This window comes from Fundulus heteroclitus, chromosome 7 (genome assembly GCF_011125445.2).
Source record: "Fundulus heteroclitus isolate FHET01 chromosome 7, MU-UCD_Fhet_4.1, whole genome shotgun sequence".
NCBI classification, from domain to species: Eukaryota; Metazoa; Chordata; class Actinopteri; order Cyprinodontiformes; family Fundulidae; genus Fundulus; species Fundulus heteroclitus.
Genome location: NC_046367.1, coordinates 27,384,520 through 27,405,043, shown reverse-complemented (window position 1 = coordinate 27,405,043; position 20,524 = coordinate 27,384,520). Strand labels below are relative to the sequence as shown.

The 20,524-nt window shown below is 38.9% G+C and overlaps 1 protein-coding gene across 3 annotated transcripts in view; it reads right to left on the bottom strand.

Moving 5' to 3' along the window:
• Positions 1–3,439: 3,439 nt before the first annotated feature.
• The window catches only part of stk39 (serine threonine kinase 39), a 39,605-nt gene continuing 22,520 nt past the window's right edge, over positions 3,440–20,524 (bottom strand). For 2 of the 3 annotated variants that reach the window (XM_036139385.1, XM_036139384.1), the window contains 4 exons: positions 13,073–13,125; positions 12,809–12,877; positions 11,751–11,815; positions 4,864–4,938 (listed from right to left, as the gene is read on the bottom strand). In XM_036139385.1, coding sequence (XP_035995278.1) covers positions 4,864–4,938; positions 11,751–11,815; positions 12,809–12,877; positions 13,073–13,125 — 262 coding nt within the window. Of the gene's footprint in view, positions 4,939–11,750; positions 11,816–12,808; positions 12,878–13,072; positions 13,126–20,524 lie in introns of all 3 variants that reach the window. The other variant, XM_036139383.1, reaches the window with a different exon arrangement.

Genomic DNA, 20,524 nt, shown 5'->3' with positions numbered 1-20,524 from the left:
GATCCAACCGGTTTGATGCTGTTGATCCCAGTGTTCGTATCTGCATTGAATTGGCTTCATTTGTACCCCACGTTAATATAGTTATTTTTCTGTCTATTCCAGACACTTTTTCCTGGGGAGTTCCAAAGTCCTCTGACTCTGTATTTTTTCCCCATCCTTTTTTCCTCCCTATACCTCCTCACTTAGACATTAAGGCATGGTTGGCTCTGAACTTCCCAAATTTCAATCAATGTAAAACAGAAGTTATTTTATTCTGCCCTAACAGCACTTATGAACCCTTTTGGTTTTCTGGAGTCGTACCTGACATATTGTGTCACCAGTATGGGCGTCATTATGGTTCCTTATCTGAATTTAATGAACAGATAAGCACCATTTTGTTGAAAAGCTTTCTTCAGTCAGGGAAGATCGCAAACTCTATCAACACCTGGGTAGAATAACTTGCACACAACTAGCAACCTGTCTCGACTACTGCAGTGCACTTTAAGTTTTGCAACAAGTTGCCTTTAAGATTAAACAGGAAACTTTTTTTCCAGTTTTGCGGTCACTAAAGAACATAAATGTTTGTGGTGCCCTTGTTCATTTATTTTCTTTAACTCTGGAGTAGGTTTTTATATGGGTTTTTAATGCCATTTATGTGTGGTCTTAAGTCTTTTACACGTTTATTATTGTAAAGTACTTTGGCCTAACCTGTCTTAAATCTGCTTTACAAATATACTGAACTTAATTGCAGAAAAGGCAATCACTGTTTATACTAGAAACCTCTACACTAGAAACAATCATACACATGTACAAGATGGTCAATTTATTTGCCTGAGAAAAATGTAAAGCAAGGTAATAATCAAATCGTGCTCATCTAAAGCATTGTAATGTTTTTTTTTTTTTTTGGTTTTCATGAAACAAGATAATATAGTAAAGTTAGCATAAACAGCAACGGCGTTTAATAAAAAAAATATGAGTGGTTTTTAGGCCGGACTTTGCCATTTTGGTACCTGTTAGCTTCATCCTCCAGGTTTACCTACTCTGGATTTGAACGAAATGCAGATGTTCTCACCTGAGGGTAGCATAAAAAGTGTCTCTAACTCTTTAACAGAACCCCATTTCAAAAGTCCTAAACTAACCCTTTAAGTGCTGGGTCGCTATTAGTAGGTTTTTACTACTTTATAAGTTTGCCGATCAGAGGTGAGCATCAATTGCCGTGGCTTTCCCTGTAGGGGCCGCGTGTCATTCAGATTCCCCAGGCATCACAAACCTCTTCTCCCCTTTACTGCAAGTGTCCTTGAGCAAGAATCTCTACCAGGTCCCTAGCTGCTGACCCTCCAAGAAAGCAATCCAAAAGAATTTGAAGAAACCACTAAAACATTGCATTACTTGTAAATTAGAGCTCCAAAGAATGCCTCTAAAAGTATAGTTTAGTAGAGCTTCTGAGGCATGAGAATGCAAACGTAATACAGATGACCATTACTCTGACATGCGCTCTCATGCTCCTTACTCCTTACTGTCTTTAATGAGGATAAATATAAAGTACATCTTATCGACATTATCCAAATCCAAGTAGGGTGAAATTATAGTCTAATACAGTAGAGTCTTAATAAAGATTGTGGCAGACTTGTTGCTTTTATGAAATTGCCTGATGTTTTTTGTTTACATACAATCATCATCATTTTGCCTTTTTATTTTTTTTTCTTAAGCAAAATAAGCAATGTGGATGTTTTGGATTTTAGACGAGACACATTTACATGCTTTCCCACTTTGGCTTCATCATGCCTGAAGTAATTATGAGTCTCTGCTACTGGCCTCTCATTACTGTAGCTGTTGCTCTTGGTTATGTGTGCTGTATATCAGCAGCTGTTTCAGCTCATCAGCTGCGACGCACACCGAGAAAAGCACTGCATCACGCCATGCGAGACTCTCATTACGTCTTGCTGGGATCATTACAGACTGGATGTATTGTAATGTGTGTCTGGCATTTCGGTGGCTGCCGACTCGCTGTCACTGTGTAAACAATGTGGAGAGACCTAGCCCTGAGAAAATGTGGCTCCGGTGGCCAATTAATTCTTTTTTGGTTTTTAATTTTCACTGAGGTTTTGTAGTCTTATAAGCTAATGTGACATTTACTGTGAAAGCGTTTATCCCATAAGGGGGATTGTTGTTATATATTGTATGTTTTTATACAAAAAAAAAAAAAAATACTTGAATAATTAAAATGAAATCAGTGCTTTTACTTGTTTACTTTCTTCCAGCTTCCTCTGTTACATGGATGCACAGAGGCCACTGGTGTCCTGAGGATTGAGGTTTTGTTTTTTGAGTTTGTCTTTATGGTGCTGCAAAACATAATTTATTTTAATCGCTCTGCAAATAACACACGACTTCTGTGATTGCATTCTAATGTCCATTTTCACCGTAACAGGCATTAATCTGGTCTTTATCCTACATACTGCATCTGTTTTACTCCTTCATGTAGCCTTTGCTCATAGCTACGCTCTCTCTGGTGCTCCTGTCAGACACGTCCAGTACAGTATTGAATGTGTTATTGTCACCGACTGCTTCAACGGCTCAGTTGTACAATAATGACTTTTGTACACTTTGAACTAGAAAATCCGGACTCGGATCCTTTGCTGGTATCGAATAAAGTCCTACTTTTATAGCGCCCTCTAGATTTATTTGCAGAGATGTGTAAACAGCTTTAGAAATGCATCCATATACTGCAGTACATTATTATCACACTAAAATGTTTGTATCATTTGTCAACAGTGAGGTTTAGAGATTTTTGGCCCCCCTTGTCTTTATCCTCCTATACTCACTGTGATGCCAAAATACACATTGTTCAGATGTGTTTTTTTTTCTCCCACTTCTAGTGTTTTTAAACTTTCCAGTTATTTTTTGAGCTGAACTTCTTCTGAAGAAGTTCAGCTCAGTTAGGTAAGTTCTTGGAGCAAATTTGGGGAAAATAACACATCGACATTAGCTGAATGGCATTTTCTCATGTTTTTCCTATTGTAAAAATGGCTAAGAGGAATTAGCCTCTGTATAATGTCACATTTATACCCCAAAAAAACAAGTCATGGATTACTAATTACAACAATTATAACATTGAAAATGATTCAGTGATATTTACTTCACAGGCAATTCTCAGTAAAATATAACTTCGCCCAAATAAAATTCAAAAAGTAAAACTCCTATATTATATAGACTACACAAAGACATTAATGGAAAAATTTGAAAACACATCAGCTCTAAATTGGGGGAAAATATGGTTGATGTTCATACTGCTATTAATACATATGGATTAAGTAATGAGTTAGAAAGAAAAGGATGCATCCTTTGATGAAATTGATCAACCCACAGAGGGCTTAATTCAAAGTCAGTGTACCAATGTAAAATGTGAAGTTACCTCTGACTGCAATAAATTTGTAACGACAATCTTCAAGAAATCACACAGTTCTTAAATACTCTCTTTATTTGTTGCTCCTCATCAGAAGTTTGACATTAGCTGATTACAGAGAAGGAGAATGGGTAATACGCTGAAATGATGCACAGAGTGTACATTAAAAAAAATTATAATAATAATTAACTTTAGCAGAGAAAAGATTTTAGAGGAGTTATTATTTAACATTTTTTATACCTAAAACGATTTAGTGCTACTGGACTTGTTTGGACAAACAAAAGGTTCTTCACACTCAGCAGAAGCTGTTTGGCTTTGTTTTTAGACCTCATACGGTAACAATTAGGCAGCTACTTTACTTTTTTAAACAAAAACGAACAAAAAATAATAATAAAATCCACCCAGTGTTGGATTGTGGCTTCTGATGGACACTAACTAGAGCAAGAGTATACACCTGCAGGTTCCATAAGGTTTTATTCGTCTGATGAAAAAAAAAAAAAAAAAAAGCATAAATTAAGAGTCAGTTTGTTGGTTTGCACACTCTCCACTCAAAAGTGCATTTTATCTCGTCTTGTTGAGCTAAGACAGCGCGTCAGAACAGCGTCGTTGCGGGCGGGCGGGGGGGGGGGGGGGGATACATTGATGAAGTGACACTCAGGGGGTTCAGCTCTCAGTGTGGTCTCACTAGCTGACATCTTTCTTAGGCACGGAAAAATGAACAAGGCACCTCAAGCATTTTCTGAAGCGTTAACACCGTCGAGAGCAGCTAAGTATACACAGTAACAACCAGGTCTCGGTTATTTCTGCACACTCAACCGAACGGTACCGTTTTTTTTTTTTAGTTAAACAGGTCTGAATACATAAAACGTTTCATTCAGGGGATTCTTTTTTAGAACATTCATCATGTTATTATAAAAATGTGCTTATATCTACATATTTACCAAATCTTACATTCTGACACAGACCCCGGGGAATTTTCACAAATCAGAGGGTTTGTGGGAAATTTTCTGTTCACAGTGGCAACAAATCAGTAAGACAAAAAAAAAAAAAAAAAATTAAATATCTTCTCATTTCAATAAACAACGAGAACTTGGCTGAAAAGAACAGTGTAGGAGTTGAGAAAATAAATAAAACATTCAAAGCTACATATTTATCACCTTCTTTCACTGCCTGAGTACATCTTTTGGTTCCTGGGCTGTGTCCCGGTTCTGTTCTGTGCGCTGGGTGCTGGAATGTTAAGGTTAGAGGCTGAGGGACGGCGAGCAGGGAAGTCGACGCTGCAGAGGTGGCGGTGAGGCGACGGCAGAGCTTTGGGAAGATAAAAGGAGCGAGGGAGAAAAGACGAGGACTTTTCTGTGAGGCTGTTGGGAAGGATGTAGCAGGAAGTCTTGGTGGTGGTGGCGATGGCCGGGGTGTGTTCCTCAGTCTGTCTGCCCTGAACTGTCTTCCCTGCCTCACCTGCTTCAAGGACGAAGGGGGCATCAGCTAACACTTAACTGTGCAAAGCCGATCAACTTCACCTCATCCGGGATCTCTATGTCATCGCAGCAGGAAGCCTGCAGGAGGAGGACAAAAACATCTTGCATCAACAAGGAAACAATATATGTTAAAATCCTTCAAATTTAAGCAAATTTAAGGAACTCAAACAAAAACCTCAATTGCAATTTTAATTTCTTCCTCAAAATTGGTCTCCACGCCCTGTCAAGATTTCTATGGAGGTGTGTGTGTGTGTGTGTGTGTGGGGGGGGGGGGGGGGGGGGGAGACCTTGATAAATCATTTCAAAGGCTGTTTTGCCTTTCAATTCAAATATGTCCTGCACAATTCAGAAGGTGGGAAATAAACCTGTCAGAGGGACAATTGTATATTAAAAAATACAAAAACTGAGTTGCATAAATGTAAACATTATAATGGGTGTGAACAGTCTAGAGACACACTATTGTATTTTCTTGCTTTGATTCTGTTCATGGATGGGATCTCAGGGTATTTTCATACAGAGGAGGGTGTCTGGTTTGGACACCTGAAGGTCTGATGCTGTTTGTATCTTCAAGCAATGGCCTGCAGCAAGCCTTGAAGCTGTTTACGGCCAAGTGTGATGAGACTGGGATGAAAGTCGGTTCCTTTAAGTCTCGAGACATTGTTATTAACAAGTAAAAGGTAAACTGCTCCCAATTATATTTCGATTTTTTCTTTGGACGAACTGGTGATGGTTTACAGGTATATTGTTGTGTCTCTTGAGGCCTTTTGTTATATGTCGTGTGAAAGTTTAATGTGCCAGCGTTGCTATTAAAGTTATTAAAGAGATCTTTGCATATCTCAGCACAAGGTTTGTTTCCCATCTGTGGTATTCATGGATGGGATCTGAAAGCTTAGTCATGAAGAGAGGAGTGTCTGGTTTATAAACCTCAAGGTCTTCTCTTTTTGCAGATAATGTGGTTCTGTAGACATCTTCAACCCCTGACCTTTAGCTCCCATAAGTCCATACTTCTCAACTAGGAAAGGCTGGTCAAAGGTCAGTGTCTACCTCAAGTGGAAGAGTTGGAAATAAATCGACGTCCTGATCATGAGTGATTGTTGGCCAGACAGGGAGATGAATACACAGAACTGATGGCTAACCCACAGTAATGAGGATGCTTCTGTAATCAGGCATAGTATAGAGAGAACCTGGCTAGAAAAACAAAGCTCTCAAGTTATGGGTCAATCTACATTCTGACTCTGACCTATGGTCATGATGTATAAAAACAGCTGCAATAATGAGATCTGGTTCCAAGCAGGTGAAATTAGCTTCCAATATTGGGGGCCCTGCCATCCAGGGGGAGAAGAGCAGTAGCTTCTCTGCTTCAATAGAGAATGAAGGGGTTTGTGACTCTGGTCTGCATCATGGCTGCCTCCCTTTGGAGGTTTTCTAAACATGTGCCACAGCGAGGAGAACAAGAAGGACACTCAGAACTTGCCAAAGGGCCTATATTTCTCTTCTGTCCAGGGAAATCCCTAGGATCAGCCAGAATACCAGCTGGATCAGCTGTCACTGGCAAGATGGATGAATGGGTTTCCCTCTTGGACCAGTTACCTCTGCAACCCGAAGACAAGAGAATAAAAAGAAGTGGTGGCACCATTTAGCTCTTAGGGGAAAGCCAGAATAAGACTACAAGACTAGGGTGTCATAGTGTCCATACCACACTCAAACATTTTGACTTAAATTAACTTACAAGCCAAGGTGTCACAAAGCAACACTAGTTACCAGCGAGAGTCTTCGATCTGGATATCTTGGCAGCTTACAGCAACTAAGCAGCTAACCATTTACACACTGCTCACCTTTAGTGATTCTGTCTTACTTGTGGATCTATGTGCTGTTTTTAAGATACAGACACAGAAAGTGTTATGTGACTATGTTACAACTCTAAGCTAAGAGCAGAGGTCACCCCCTGGCAGCTGAGGGTAAGTAGTAACAGAAAAGTCAAAGATGCTGCAAGACGACAAAGTTTCTGTCATCCATCAGATTCTGGACCGCTAACAAGTTCTGTGAAAGCACTAACAAACGTCAATGTCATCCATTAAACTGTATGACTAATGGTCTTTCTTTGTGGTGGTATAAGACAATTAATATTAAACGTGTGTTGCATTTGAAGCAGGGAAGAACAGGGTTGTGTAATTTGTCTATTAATTTGTTTTTCCCTTGAGAGTGGCCCCCTCATAAAAATTACACCTCTATGCAAACTGTTTTAACAAGCAATAGTTAATTAGCAATTTACTATATCTGCCAGACAGAACATCGTCTGGAGCCCAAGAAGCTTCCAAAGCTTAATAAAAAATTTAAATTCAGAAGTCTGTCTCAAATCAAACATGATTATTTTCTCACCACCAGACATGTCTGGTGACAACAACCATTGTTTTGGTGTATAAATGTTTCCTTACTAAAGAAATGCCATGACCAAGATTTCACATTCACTTAATCCTGGGACCTTCTCTGTTTAACTGTTGTGGTTTTTATTAAAAACGTAAGACTTGCCCATGCTAGTCTAAGTAATCCATGTGGTTCATCTATAAAAGTCCATAGAGTTTATATAACATCTGTGGATGAATTGAATGGAATATGCTCCATGTCCTTTCACCTGTATTATTGCAGATGACGGCCCAATCAATCTATCCATTTCCCAGCACATACTACCATCCCTCATGTCATATACTTGATCCCCTCTGCTTAAGATTGACCATCTATGTTCAAACCCCTTACCTTTAGTTCTGACATTTTGGTCACCAAAAGAACAAAATCTTAGATTTAAGCAGCTAAAATGAGCTTCCCCATTGCTGAACTCAGCCTTCAAGGTAAGGTGAGGGACAGGATACGTCTTAGCTGCCTCCTTCTGGAGGTTTTCCAGACACTTCCAACTGGCAAACCCAGACCATTATGGAGGTACTCTATACCTCTTCTGACTTTGGAAAACGTGGCCATTTAATTTGTGGATTATTTCATTCTTTGCGAGATGGCAGCACAGAGGGCACCCTCAGTGCTTCACTTTCCTGTACTTTGCATGTTTCACTTTCACTAGAGAGGAACTCCTAAACATCACAGTCCTTTCTAGGCATTTTTTCTCCCTTTTTCATCGACCCCAACCTCAATGAGCTGGCGGTGCAGTGGCTCTCTACAATACATACAGACAATATATGCAGACTAATAAAAGGTCAGGCCTCCTACCTGGATATAATGATATCTGAGGAATATGTTTATATGCTCATTCAGGAAAGCTCCTGGACCTGACAATGTCTTCCCCTCATGCCTGAGAGCTTGTTTAGTTTATTCTTATGTTTTTTGGTACATTTTAGAATTGTTTTCTGTTGTATCTCTTGATTTCAGCCCCTTGCTTTGACAGTTTCTTTGTAAGTCACTCCAGCTCCATTCATGTTAATTAATAAACTGCTTTCCTTCTGGCTCAGCTGCTCCACATTCTCCTCTGACTGACACTCTTACATTCTCTTCTCTTCCCTCAATATATAAGCTCACTGGTTCTTACTGTTCATTGCCTGTTACTTCCCTGTTGTACCACCTGTTTCTCCGTCCACGCTCCATGTCCTTTTCTGCTCATGCAGCACTGTAAGTTTTTGTTATTATTAAAGGTATATAGCCACATTATATGCCTATTAAAAAAAGACCAAAAACGTTTGATTACAATAAAATGAGGTCATATACGCCAAGCGTCCATCCTGATAGTGTATTGATAGTCCTTTTTGAGCCTAAAAATAACCCCAGCACCCGGCGCGATAGGCACATTTACCGGCAGTATCGGCAGTAACTATCAGACAGCATAATAATAATTGAAAAACTTAATAAATCAGTATTAATAGTAATGCCAAACCGAGCCTGATCCTCTGAAATGCCTCGCAGTAAAGCGGCCGCTTGGGGACCAGCCATTATTAATTAAAGAAACCGATCTAACAGCAACTCTAAGAGCCTCGTATCAGAACTGATAAATTAATTTCCCGTTCAAAAACACAAACAGGGAAATATCATCAAGGTAAGAACCAATCAATCAGTCGATCTTTTTATAATGTTATTTTAACTTCAGACTGTAGAGGCTAAGAAGAGCATTGATATTACTATTGTCACAGTATAAATCAGAACATTTACTCATGTCAATCAACTCTGCGGTCACATCCCAGCAGCTTAGCTTTAGCATTGCCTTCAGTGAACACCAACGTTCATACTGTATTCCCGTCTTTTGCCTCTTGGAATCATATTTTCTTTTGCACTTTTTTTTCACTGGATCTTGGACCATTGTTTGTCTTGCTTTGCTGGGAGATGCTAATAGCCGTTAGCTGCTTCCTGGTTTATCCCCTGCTGCGTACACGCAGTGTCATACTTCCATTGTTGTTAAAAATATACACGCACGGCTTTATTTACTAACAAAATTAACAAAAAATAAATAAAAGCATAAAACGCCAAAAATAATAACTAATACGCCAGCAGGACGTGATAGTCTATCATAAAAGTGTTGTATGCAACCAGGGTAAATTACTGATGTATAAATAAATAAAAAAGTCAAATAACGTGGCTATGCACCTTTAAATCTTTCAACTCGCTATGCTGCTCAAGAGCTCCAGTCTGCACTATGATCCTGTTACAACCTCACCGAAAATGCAGAAAAAAAGCTATAGGTATAAAGAGTTATCTATTCATTTTATACTTAACTCTGTATCTGAAAAACATCAAATCGTGACAGAACAAATATTTTAAAATTTAATTTTTAACAAATGTACATAAACTATATAGCTCAATCTAGCTAGAGATTGCATTTGAGTTTCTTCCAATAGCCATTTGCTTTGGTCTCATTAACATTTAGATGTGTCTACTTTCAGCACCTCATTTAATCTTCATTTTGATTTGTCTGTATCCACTGAAAATTAGGTTTTAAGGTTATAAATGTTTTATCCATTCCCACCTTATCAGAGAGAGTCACCTCAACACTGCTGGGGTCTGCTAGCCCTGATTGTCTAGGCAACATTGAGGCAGTGATTTCAGAAAAGGTCAGTTTTTGTGAGCTCAGAGACCACTGGGATCTCTTGTTCACTTCAGCCATAAAGCTGCCACAGTGCCACACACTCTATAAATTATATACGTATAAAGTGTTATGAACTGTTCCCCTTGTGAGGATAATTATTGTCACTCCATGGTTTTTATGGTATTGCCCTCATAACTCTTAGCTTACAATTGAGGTGTTCAAAGATAATGTGGATTTATCAGCATCCTCAGTGATGCAGTCTCAGCAAATAAACTCTGCATTCACAGGGATCTAACAGAGATTTGACCAATAAGGAACAGCAAGACATGGAAAACCATGAAGGAAAGGTCAGTTTGAGAATAGCAGCAATGTTTTGATCTAAATAAAAACTCCTATCATCATAATAATGTTAAATTAATATGGTGATCCTATCATTTTCTTTTTTGTACAAAAACGTGAAACATCAAGTTAGCCTGAAAAACAGACCTACTAGTAGTGTCTATTAAGATTCAGATCAGAAACATACAGAAATAAAATATTTCTGGGGTTGTCTGAATGTTGTGTTTCTCCTGCAGTATTTTGAACACCTTGGAGATTTTCTACAAGGAAAGCACAAGACTTCAATCAACAAAAATCAATGTTTTGTTATAGATTTATTTTTTTTAAAGATGCAACAAAGAGCAGACGTATTCTGCTTGTGCAGAGCTGTGTAGGTCCTGTTGTTTGCTGTGGAGGTTTATGAGTCAGGTCCTACAATGTATCACAAAAAAAATCAATATTGAACTGGATTATGTGACTTGAGCTATGTTTGTTGACAAAACAAAAAGGTACTAATTCATGTTATGGCCTTTACCACAATGCAGGGGCGGATTTATGAGTGGATAAAGAAAACAGAATTGTTACTAATAATAAATCAACAGAGCTATCTAAGCATTAGTCTTATTTGAGAGGATAATGTTTTAATAGATGACATAATCATGAGTTTCAGTACTAAACAAACCAGTTTATATAGTAAACTGTATAGTGCCTATCAAACATTAAACTGTTTCCTATTTTGTCACGTTACAACAACCACAAACTTCAATTATTGGAATTTATGTGACAGAGCAACATAATGTAGTGCATTAGTGTGAAGTGGAAAGTTTAAAAAAAAATTGCAATCACACTTTTAAACAGTGTGGTGTGCATTTGGAATTCGCCGCTCTAAATCAACATTTTTATACAATTAACACTGCCAAGTCTTTTGAGGTCTGTCTATCAGCTTTGCACATTTAGAGACTAAAATGTATGCCCGTTCTTCTTTGCAAAATAGCTAAAGCTCTGTCTGATGCTCGGTGCATTTTTTCAGATTTTTAATTGCGTATATGGTCGAAATATGGTTAAAAAGTGGCCAAGGAACACAAAGAAGGCCAGAACAATGACTCTGTCAGCTCCATGTTTAAATTAATGCAGTCTGACTGCAGTGTTTTTCTTTCCTCAAATATAGTGCTTAATTTGTCCAAAGGTTTGTACCTGTAGTTTTTCTCTTTGAAAAACTACAGGTACAGAAACCTTTGAACAGAAATCAGTTGATGTTTGACGTCATATGTATGCATTATTTAAAGCTCCCTAGGATAGTTTTCTATAGTATCAGCTCTGCTGTAATTCTGCATAAAACGTTTTCCACCGCGTCTTAGACCGAAAAACCCAAGCAACAGATGCTTGTTCACCCTGTGGTCATTTGTTTTGCTAGACACCTGGCCACAGCAGTAAGTCCTGCAGTTGCATCCTTCATCACACTGTGCATCAACAGGCCGTTAACGGGAGGACACTGTTATGGCATGACAAAAACCCACTAAGGCTGTCATCAGCCATCGGTCTTCTGGAAACTCACCAGCTTAAAGGTCAACACTTTAAAGGTAATCGGGTCATCTACAATCTTTTGAAGGTGAGCAGCAACTGTAACAGAGAGAGGATAACACTGTCCAAATGAAAACGTATGGAGAGTCAAATGTTAGCATCATCTCTAATAATTTTTAGATTCTGTGGAGTTTAAAGGGCAAATATCACATTACAGAGACAGAAAACCTAAACATTATGAAAGCATACAAACTAAATACATCGCAATCTGCCATTCTTTTGGTTTTTAAAGCAGATAATGAATATTAAACACTTCTTCTAAGTAACAAAAGACTCTGTTTGAATCATCCGTAATAAAGTAGAAAGACAGCCAAAAATGTCTATAAAAAACATCCATAAAGCAGCATCTTGAAGCATCTTACAACAAATATTTAACTACTTTCTTGATTAAAAAAACATTTTAAACTATAATATGTTGAAAGGAAAATAAGAAGTTAATAGCACTTCTTCTAAAATATCACCTTTGCAGTAAATGTGGGTGAGTTTTATGGACATAATTCCAGGTAAAGAAAATAAAAGAACACAGCCCCTCCATTGGACTCATCGTTTTGCTCTGGGACTATAAAACTATTGAAACCTCAAATCTAACGAAAGCAATATTTAAAGGGACGAGGACACAACACAGCTTATGTCACACTACTACTTGATGGCTTGAGCAGAGTCAACAGCCAGACCATCAAAGCAACCACAGTTGTTACTTATGGTCAAAAGGTCTATCAGGTAACAAGATACTTTCTCCTGCCAATAATTAGATGAAGAAGCTTGCTGGGTTTTTGTTTTGTTTTTTCGGTTTCTGAGCAAAACGAAGGAGAGAAAATTAGCCATCGTGAGAAAAACATGAACTAATTCTATGAAGAAAAGCACATTTTGAAAAGGAAAGTTTAAAAATATGATATTATGCCCTTTAATATTAGACTCTTTGTTAACAATGCTTACAATAACAGTGATGTGTTTAATAGGTGTTTCAGATTCAATTGGCTCCTTTTATCCAGGAACGAACAATTCATTGCAAACAAAGAGGTGGAACATTACCAATTAAGACATCAAGTCCGTTGACCAGACCGGCGGAGAAGAGCTCTTGGGAAACGCCTTCAGCAGTGTCTTGTGAGGGAATAATATGACAAATATTTGGCCTGCATCATTCCACTTAGCAGGTAATTGTGTTGCACAAATTAGATGCTGCCCATAGCACAATGATATTGTCTATTGCATACAAGCATCAATAGAGAGAGGGAGAGGGTGTTATTACAAAGGGAATTGCCATTTAGAAAAATTAATTTAGGCTTGATTCCTTACCTCGCCCAGGTGTGAACTCAAACCGAATGTCATTTAGCTCCTTTTTGGAGTTCCTGAAAGCAAAGACAGGGGGAGTATGAGTAGATGGGCTGCATCTGAAATGAAACATGACTCGGCAGCTGAAGACGTGGGAACAAGCAGGAGATTATGTCTGGGTGCACAGATAGAAAGATTATAAGCTACGGGAAAAATGTGTTTAGAAACAAAAAGTTACATCCTTGGAGGGGACGATTCAGTCACGCTCAGTTCACACAAAAAAAAAAAAAAAAAAAAAAACATGTTTTCTGTTGTCCAGCACTTACAGTTATGACAAACACCAAATCTAATTTTACAAACCAATTAGGCTTCAAACTAAGTCAGAGTCCTTTCTAACCCGTGGACGCTTGACACTAACATACAATCTGAATGATATGATCATGTCCTAATAGTGCTAAATAAAGGTGTGGACGCTGGGTAAATGTTTTCAGAGGCGATCTGAGATACTTATAACCACATTAGTTAAGCAGCCTGAACTAGTGATGAGGCCACCGGCATTGTTTTGATCAGATACTGGGGTCGAGGACACTGATCTAATAGCTTTGGTCTTGTGTTGCTGCAGCTCATTGCACATTTCAGTAATTAAATATCATCAAAAAGTTGAAAAAATCATTAGATTTATTTTGGTGATATGTCACATTGCTTGCTGGTACAGAGAATATTCTGCTGTACACTGTGCTTCCCATATGTTTCAGAGGTAAAAAGCAAGAAACAAGAAAGTTGTTGGTGATGTGTTTTGAGCAGACATTGGTAGTGGAAGTCATGTTGGCTTGTTTCAGTGATAAAAACTAAGGAGAGAACCTTAAAAAATTAAACAAATTAAAAGTTAAAAACAAAATTCAACAGTATAACGGGGCCTGTGTGGGTTGTTTCTTGTTGCTCATACACCAGGACAAAAAGCTAAATTAAATGTTTAAACAAAAACGCTACAGATCTGACCAAATTGGTTTCAACAGATATTAAAAATTCTGATATCAGGATCAGATTGGAATCCAAAAATTTTGGGAGCAGAGTCTGAAAAACAATCCATCCTGTGACCCAATGAGGAGCCACAAACCCACTTGGCGTGACTTCCCTCAAGCAACAAAGTTATTAACTAGTTGTCTTAATATTTAAAAACTCTTCGGTCGATGACTGTATTCATAAAAATCAAAGACAGCTGCTGTTTCATTTGAAATGATCAAACATTTATTTGAGGAAGTAAAATAAAAACAGCCTTTTTCGGTCAAACTTTTCATAGATCATTAATCAACTTGTCAGTAAAAAGAGTGTGGTATGAATGAGTTTTCTCATTTATTTTTCTATCATTCTTAGAGCTGACTGTATGCTAATGGCTGTGATAACCATATTGTAAAAGGTCACATGTAAATCACATAACAATATGAGCTCTTATTGGTCAAATGGTCACTTGTGTAGCCCCATGTACACAAAGAACAATGTGCAAAGCAGTTAGTGAGCTGTCAGATGTGACGTCTGCCTCTAAAATCTGAGGATTAAAAGTCTTTACTGTCTGCATGCCGATGTACACAGGTCATCCAATAAAGTCACCATAGGTTTGTAGCCACTTTAACTAATCCACAAAACTTCCCCTCGGATAAACCTCAATAGATGTCTGAATGAAAATGGAGTTTAAGTAGCTGAAAGTATTTAAAATGTAATTGGTCATTTGACATATGTGTTTATGTTTGCGTAAAGTTGGTAACAGCTGTTCAACAGCTTCATGCATGGGGGTGGGAGACATTGACCAACAGTGATGCTATTTTTGTCTGAGTCTCTCTGTTCCTCACCACCTCAGCTGGGTCGAGGGGGCATCCTCGAGCAGAGCTTGTGATGAGCTTTTCTAACATTTTCCTCTCAGTGATTAAGTGTTGATAAGTTGCTGCTCCAGAAAAACTACACCATAGAAGATGGCTGAAGCACCCCCTGCACCCAAAAAGACCTCAGCCTCCTCAGCAGGTAGAGTTTGTTCTGACTCTTCCTGTAAAGAGCATCAGTGTTGTCACTCCAGTCCGGTTTATTAGCCATATGATCACCTACGTACTTAGAAGAGTCCACTATCTCCACATCAGTTCCCTGAAGTTTCACCGGTGTTAGTGTGGTGGATCTGTACCTGTGGAAATCCACCACCAGCTCCTTGGCTTTCCCCTTGTTGAGCAGGACGTGGTTCTGCTGGCACCAGTCCACAAAGCCCTGAGTTCACTCTGTACTCTGAGTGGTCCTCACCTGTGATGAGGCCGACTATAGCAGAGTTGTTCGATGACTGCTGAAGGTGGAAGCTGGGAGAAACGAAGCCTGCAGTATAGAGGGTGAACAGGAACGGTGCCAGCAGAGTTCCCCGCGGGGCCCACGTACTGCAGACCAGCCTGTCAGAGATGCAGCTCGTGTCCTCACGCACTGCGGGCAGTCAGTGAGGTAGTCCACTATCAACTTGGACAGGTGGTGGTTCACTCCTGACAGCTCGAGCACTGGAGAAATCAAAGAACGTGATCCTCACAGTGCTTCCAGGCTTCTCAGGGTAGGTCAGAGCTCAGTGCAGGAAGTAGATGATGGTATCATCCACCCCGATGCCAGGCAGAGATAAATGCGGTAAATCCAACAAAGATCTCTCCAAGCAGAGACGATGGTTGAGGACAAATCTCTCGAGGGTCTTCATCAGTGCAGTGCTACCGGCCTTTAGCCGCTGAGGTCCTTCAGATGTGTGGCCTTAGGCACGGGTACCACACAGGGGGTCTTCCACAGCTGTGGTCTGTTCCTCAGCATCAGGCTCATGTTGAACATGCATCCCATGATGCCACACAGTTCATCTGCGCAGCACCTCAGGAACCCGGAGCTGATGCCATCCAGCGCTGCAGCCTTTTGCGCTTTGAACTTTTTACAGTTAATTCCTCAGCTGAAGTGTTGAAATAGACAGGATGGATATGGGGGATGGAGGCTGTGGAATGGAGTCCTATGTAGCGGAGGAGGTAGCTGAGAGGCGTGAAGTTCTGGGAAAAAGAGGAAGCAGTCGTCAAAAATAAAAGGGCTGAGGGAGTGGTCAGTGTCTGATTGAACCTGCTGAAGAATTTGTTCAGATCAGTCCCCCACCCTAAATCTCCTACAGCCTGGGAGTTATTGGGACCTGAAATTACTTTCAGTTTCTTCTGAATCGATGAGTCCTCCCTCATCTTCCTGTAGATATTTTTCCATCCTTCTTAGTCTCTTCTGTAAAGCTCTCAGGTCATCTTTGCGACCTGATTTAAAGGCTCTCTTGTTCTCCATGAGGAGAGCCTTTATTTCAGGGTTGACACCAGACCTTCATAAGTTGTTCACACAGTGGTTAATACAGCCCGTGATGCATTCTGGGATGCTGTCAATGTCCTCTCCATGAGGAGCACAGAGCTCCTCTGGCACAGTGGAGCTTCTTCAGTCTCCTCAGACCATCTCTTCACAGTGCGTGTCACAGCTGGTTCTCTGTGTAAAATTAATACACAGGCTGGAGATGAATGCGGTTGTGATCTGAGCCTCCCAGAGGAGGAAGAGGTGATGAGCTGTTTGCCTGTTTGTTGTCGGCATACTATATGTCCAGCATTTTATTGTCTCTGGTGCAGCAGGTAACATACATATTGGATTTGGCCTCCAATAACCTCTTGGGAATTTATGTCTCTTTCACTGCTCAGCGTTGCACAATATTCACGTCAGTTTCTAATCTTGTTTTCTCTCGATGTTGGTCCACAGCAAACTGGTTTTCTCCCTTTTTTTTTTTTTTACATCGCTGATGAGGGCTTTAAAACCCAAACATCGAGCAGGTGTTCAAACACTCCGCTGGGAGGACGACAATAAAGGTGAGTGATAATCCTGTGAAGTTTTGTCATCACTAACATCAGAATCTGACCTTTTTGATCACAACTTTCATGGTTAAAGCTGTAATGAGTGTAGGTACTTTAGGAAAGCTATCTGGCACCGTGATGGTAAACAAGTTTCATTAGAAAAGTCATTAAATTTACCATAAAAGCACAATGTCGGAGGAAAAGTGTGATGCCGCAGTAAACGAGCAAACTATTCAGTGGAGCCACCTCATTGGTTTTCCACAAACTTATAAAAAATATTAAAGTAGCAGCTGTCTAATTGCCCATAATCACCATCAAACATGCATCACAGAGATAAGGTATAATATAAAGTTGCAAAAGAATGTTATACCTTTCTACATTATTGTACACATGGAGTTAGAGAGAAAGTAATTATAATTTTCTATAGTGTCTCCTGTGCAAATCACTTTGTGCTGGAGTACGGATAAAACAATGGTTTGTGTTCTGGGAGTCTCTGTTTTTTGGAGGATCTGATTTTGTTAAAACCAAAGAAATCTCCAGGGAGAAGATTAATTTAGTTTTACGTCCAGGAACATAAATCAATCTACAAACATGTATGCCACAACTGAGAGGAAATCTAAGCCATAACTTAAACCACATACAAGTAAAACCTTATCTGTAATGACTTTGTAAATAAATGTGCTGAAACTTCAGCTTCCCAGTCACAGGAAATGCAGCACCGCCAACACTGTTTTATTTTGGTCCCCTATGTAGAAAGTGCATAAAGCCTCAGTGAATGAACATAATGGAGAATATAAAAAAACAGCCCACTGAGGATGAGCCCAGTGTTTGTCTGTAAAAATCAGCACAGCATGCTGTCACATGCTAACAGAAGAACCAACTGGTAGAAATGCACCGATCTGAGTTCTGGGGATGATTTTTCTCTTGATGGCAGTCTGTGCGAATTCCCAAGACAACGCAGACATTTGTCTAAACACAAAAGTCTCCAAACGGCTGCCAACATTTCCAAACTCTGCATGTCCCAAGACACAGAGAGGTTGAAAGCTCAAGAGGATAAAACAGAGCAACTTTGATAAAACACATTCAGTCTTCCTGTTAAATGTAGTAGTCTGAACGGTGAACACTTTGAAGTCCATATACTGGTTGAAAAAAATTATGTTCTTCCCATAAACCAGCTCTAGGAAATACACCACATACAAGTAGAGTTTCTCCCTATTTTATCCTTTCAAACAATAAAGCTAGTAAGAAGTGCTAACAGATACTTTATACCTGCAACTCGACACAAACCAACCCTCAAATGTTTCATAACCCTGGCAGATTTTCAGTTTAATCTTTAAATCTGATCCACGTGAGCCAACGGGCTTAAATCAGAGGCAACCGGACTTTTGTTAAGTTCTTTCTGAAAACGTTTCGACACCTATCCAGGAGTCTTTGTCAATTCTGGCAGCTCCCACCTGAGCAACCTGCAGTTGGTGCTCTGCTGTTTTAAAGGACATGGAGATTTAAAATCCCAGATAAGACAAGCACATAGTCAGACAAAGTACAGTAAGTAGTTCAGCTAATAAAATCTTATATAAATGCCACAAAATGTATCTGATGCTTTACATATGTGAATGAATTGCAATTTCATTGCTTCATGCTTTTAAAAGGGTAAATGAAACCTAGAAAACTATCCTTAAAGGGAATAACCGGAAAGCGATTATCTTCTTGTCATTGTATGAGCAGTCTGGGATGTCTGTCCGAGTGAACAACTGATGGAAGCTCATTGAGAATGATGCCAAGACTAAATATCCATGTTTCTCTAAGATTCAATATTAGCACCATGTTTCATTAGCACAGCTGGGATTTATGTTATTCTGGCCTTCTTATAGGACACCTTTAAAGATACATGGAAATGTCAGCTCCTAACTCAGTTCCTTCTCTCCCGCTATAAATATTTAAGCTTCAGTGGCACAGCCACAGCTCATCAATATTTGCATTTTGACTTAAAACTGCTTGTAGTTCTCTTTTCAGGGCTCATCTATGCTTTCTAAAAAAAAAAAAAAAAAGGAAAAAGGTAAACAATATTCTGACTAGTACTTGCCAAATATTTTCTTCTAAGAGAATCTTATTATAAACTCCTGCTATTCAGCTTTAAATGATTATAATTAATCAGCTTCCTCAATTAAGAATGAACACCAATTTAATGTTTATTTTTATATCAGGAATCAAATAATTTTATGATTTCTTTTAGAAAAATCTCAAACTGTTTTGAAACCATTTGGGACTGTGCTTTAAATATTTTTAGTGAGCTTTTTTGTTGTATAGATACTTTGATACCATAATCTGAAGGATTTTACTGTGCATGTGTTTATTTTAGGCCCTGTAACCTGGACCTGTTTTTGCTTTATTTTACAATACATATTGTATTAGGAAGACAGTTACATTTTCAACTAATCTAAAAAGTAGAAAAATATATACTGCTCAAAAAAATAAAGGGAACACTTAAACAACAAAATGTAACTCCAAGTGTTCCCTTTATTTTTTTGAGCAGTGTATATTTTCCAATGCTGTTATTAACAGCAGACAAATCAGAATAGGCTAAAGGTATTATTGACAGGTCAGAGATTCTAAAATTGGAAATTGGCCAAAAAAAAAAAAAGAAATTCTAATCAGTGCATATATTGCATATTAAATTCAATCAGAGCTAAAGTATTTAACAATGAAAAAGCTTTAATTTTATTGCCTGGTTAAAGACATTTTTTTAAACCGGTTAATCATAAAAAAAACTAATTATACTATGTAGATAATCCAAAACACAAAATATGAAACAGAGATAGATACATGTGTTGTTCCAGAAACATTTAGTGTCACAAAGAAAACACTGACCTTTTATTATAAAATAGCAGAGTATTCTTTTGTCTGAATGTGTATTTTTGATAATGTAAAACAGAAGAATCTTATTATTAACTTGAGCGTGCCAAAAAAGCGGCTCCAGTGAATGGCTGACGATCACGTCACGGAAATTTGTCAGAAGAAAATGTCACCAGACGTCCCCACTTCCATTTACCGTTAAAGTGTTTGTGCACACATTAGTGCGTCTACTGGAAACATTTCCTGCAGACACTATTATGTCAAATTAATAAAGCCAGTGAACAACTGGCAGAAATTAAGCGCATTTCCAATTGAATCGGTCTGTTGATTGTCTCTATCTGTATGTGAGCACTATCAGGCGAAAACTCCGTACATTAGAGAGCTCAAGGACAAAGAGAGTTGAACACATCAAAGCCTTTCACGTCGAAGTGCTCACTCCTCGGCAGTAAACAGTTCGCTGCCACCTGTTGTTTTTGGACCTAAGGTTTGCTGCTGAATAAAAATAAAAAAAATCTGTGCTGTGCCTGATGCCCAGAGGGGGGCCTTTTGATGTCTGCATGAGAAAATCAGCACTTGGCAACCGGCTCACCGGGGAGCTTCAGACTCTGAACCATCCAAAAACCTACAAATGGCTGTCCATTTCTGCGCATCTTCTCACTCTATCTCACTTCTCGACCATTTTTCCAAAAATCGACAAAGAAACAGAAGGTGCACTGATAGAATGACAAGCTGCGTCCCATTTCACCTTTAACTCCCT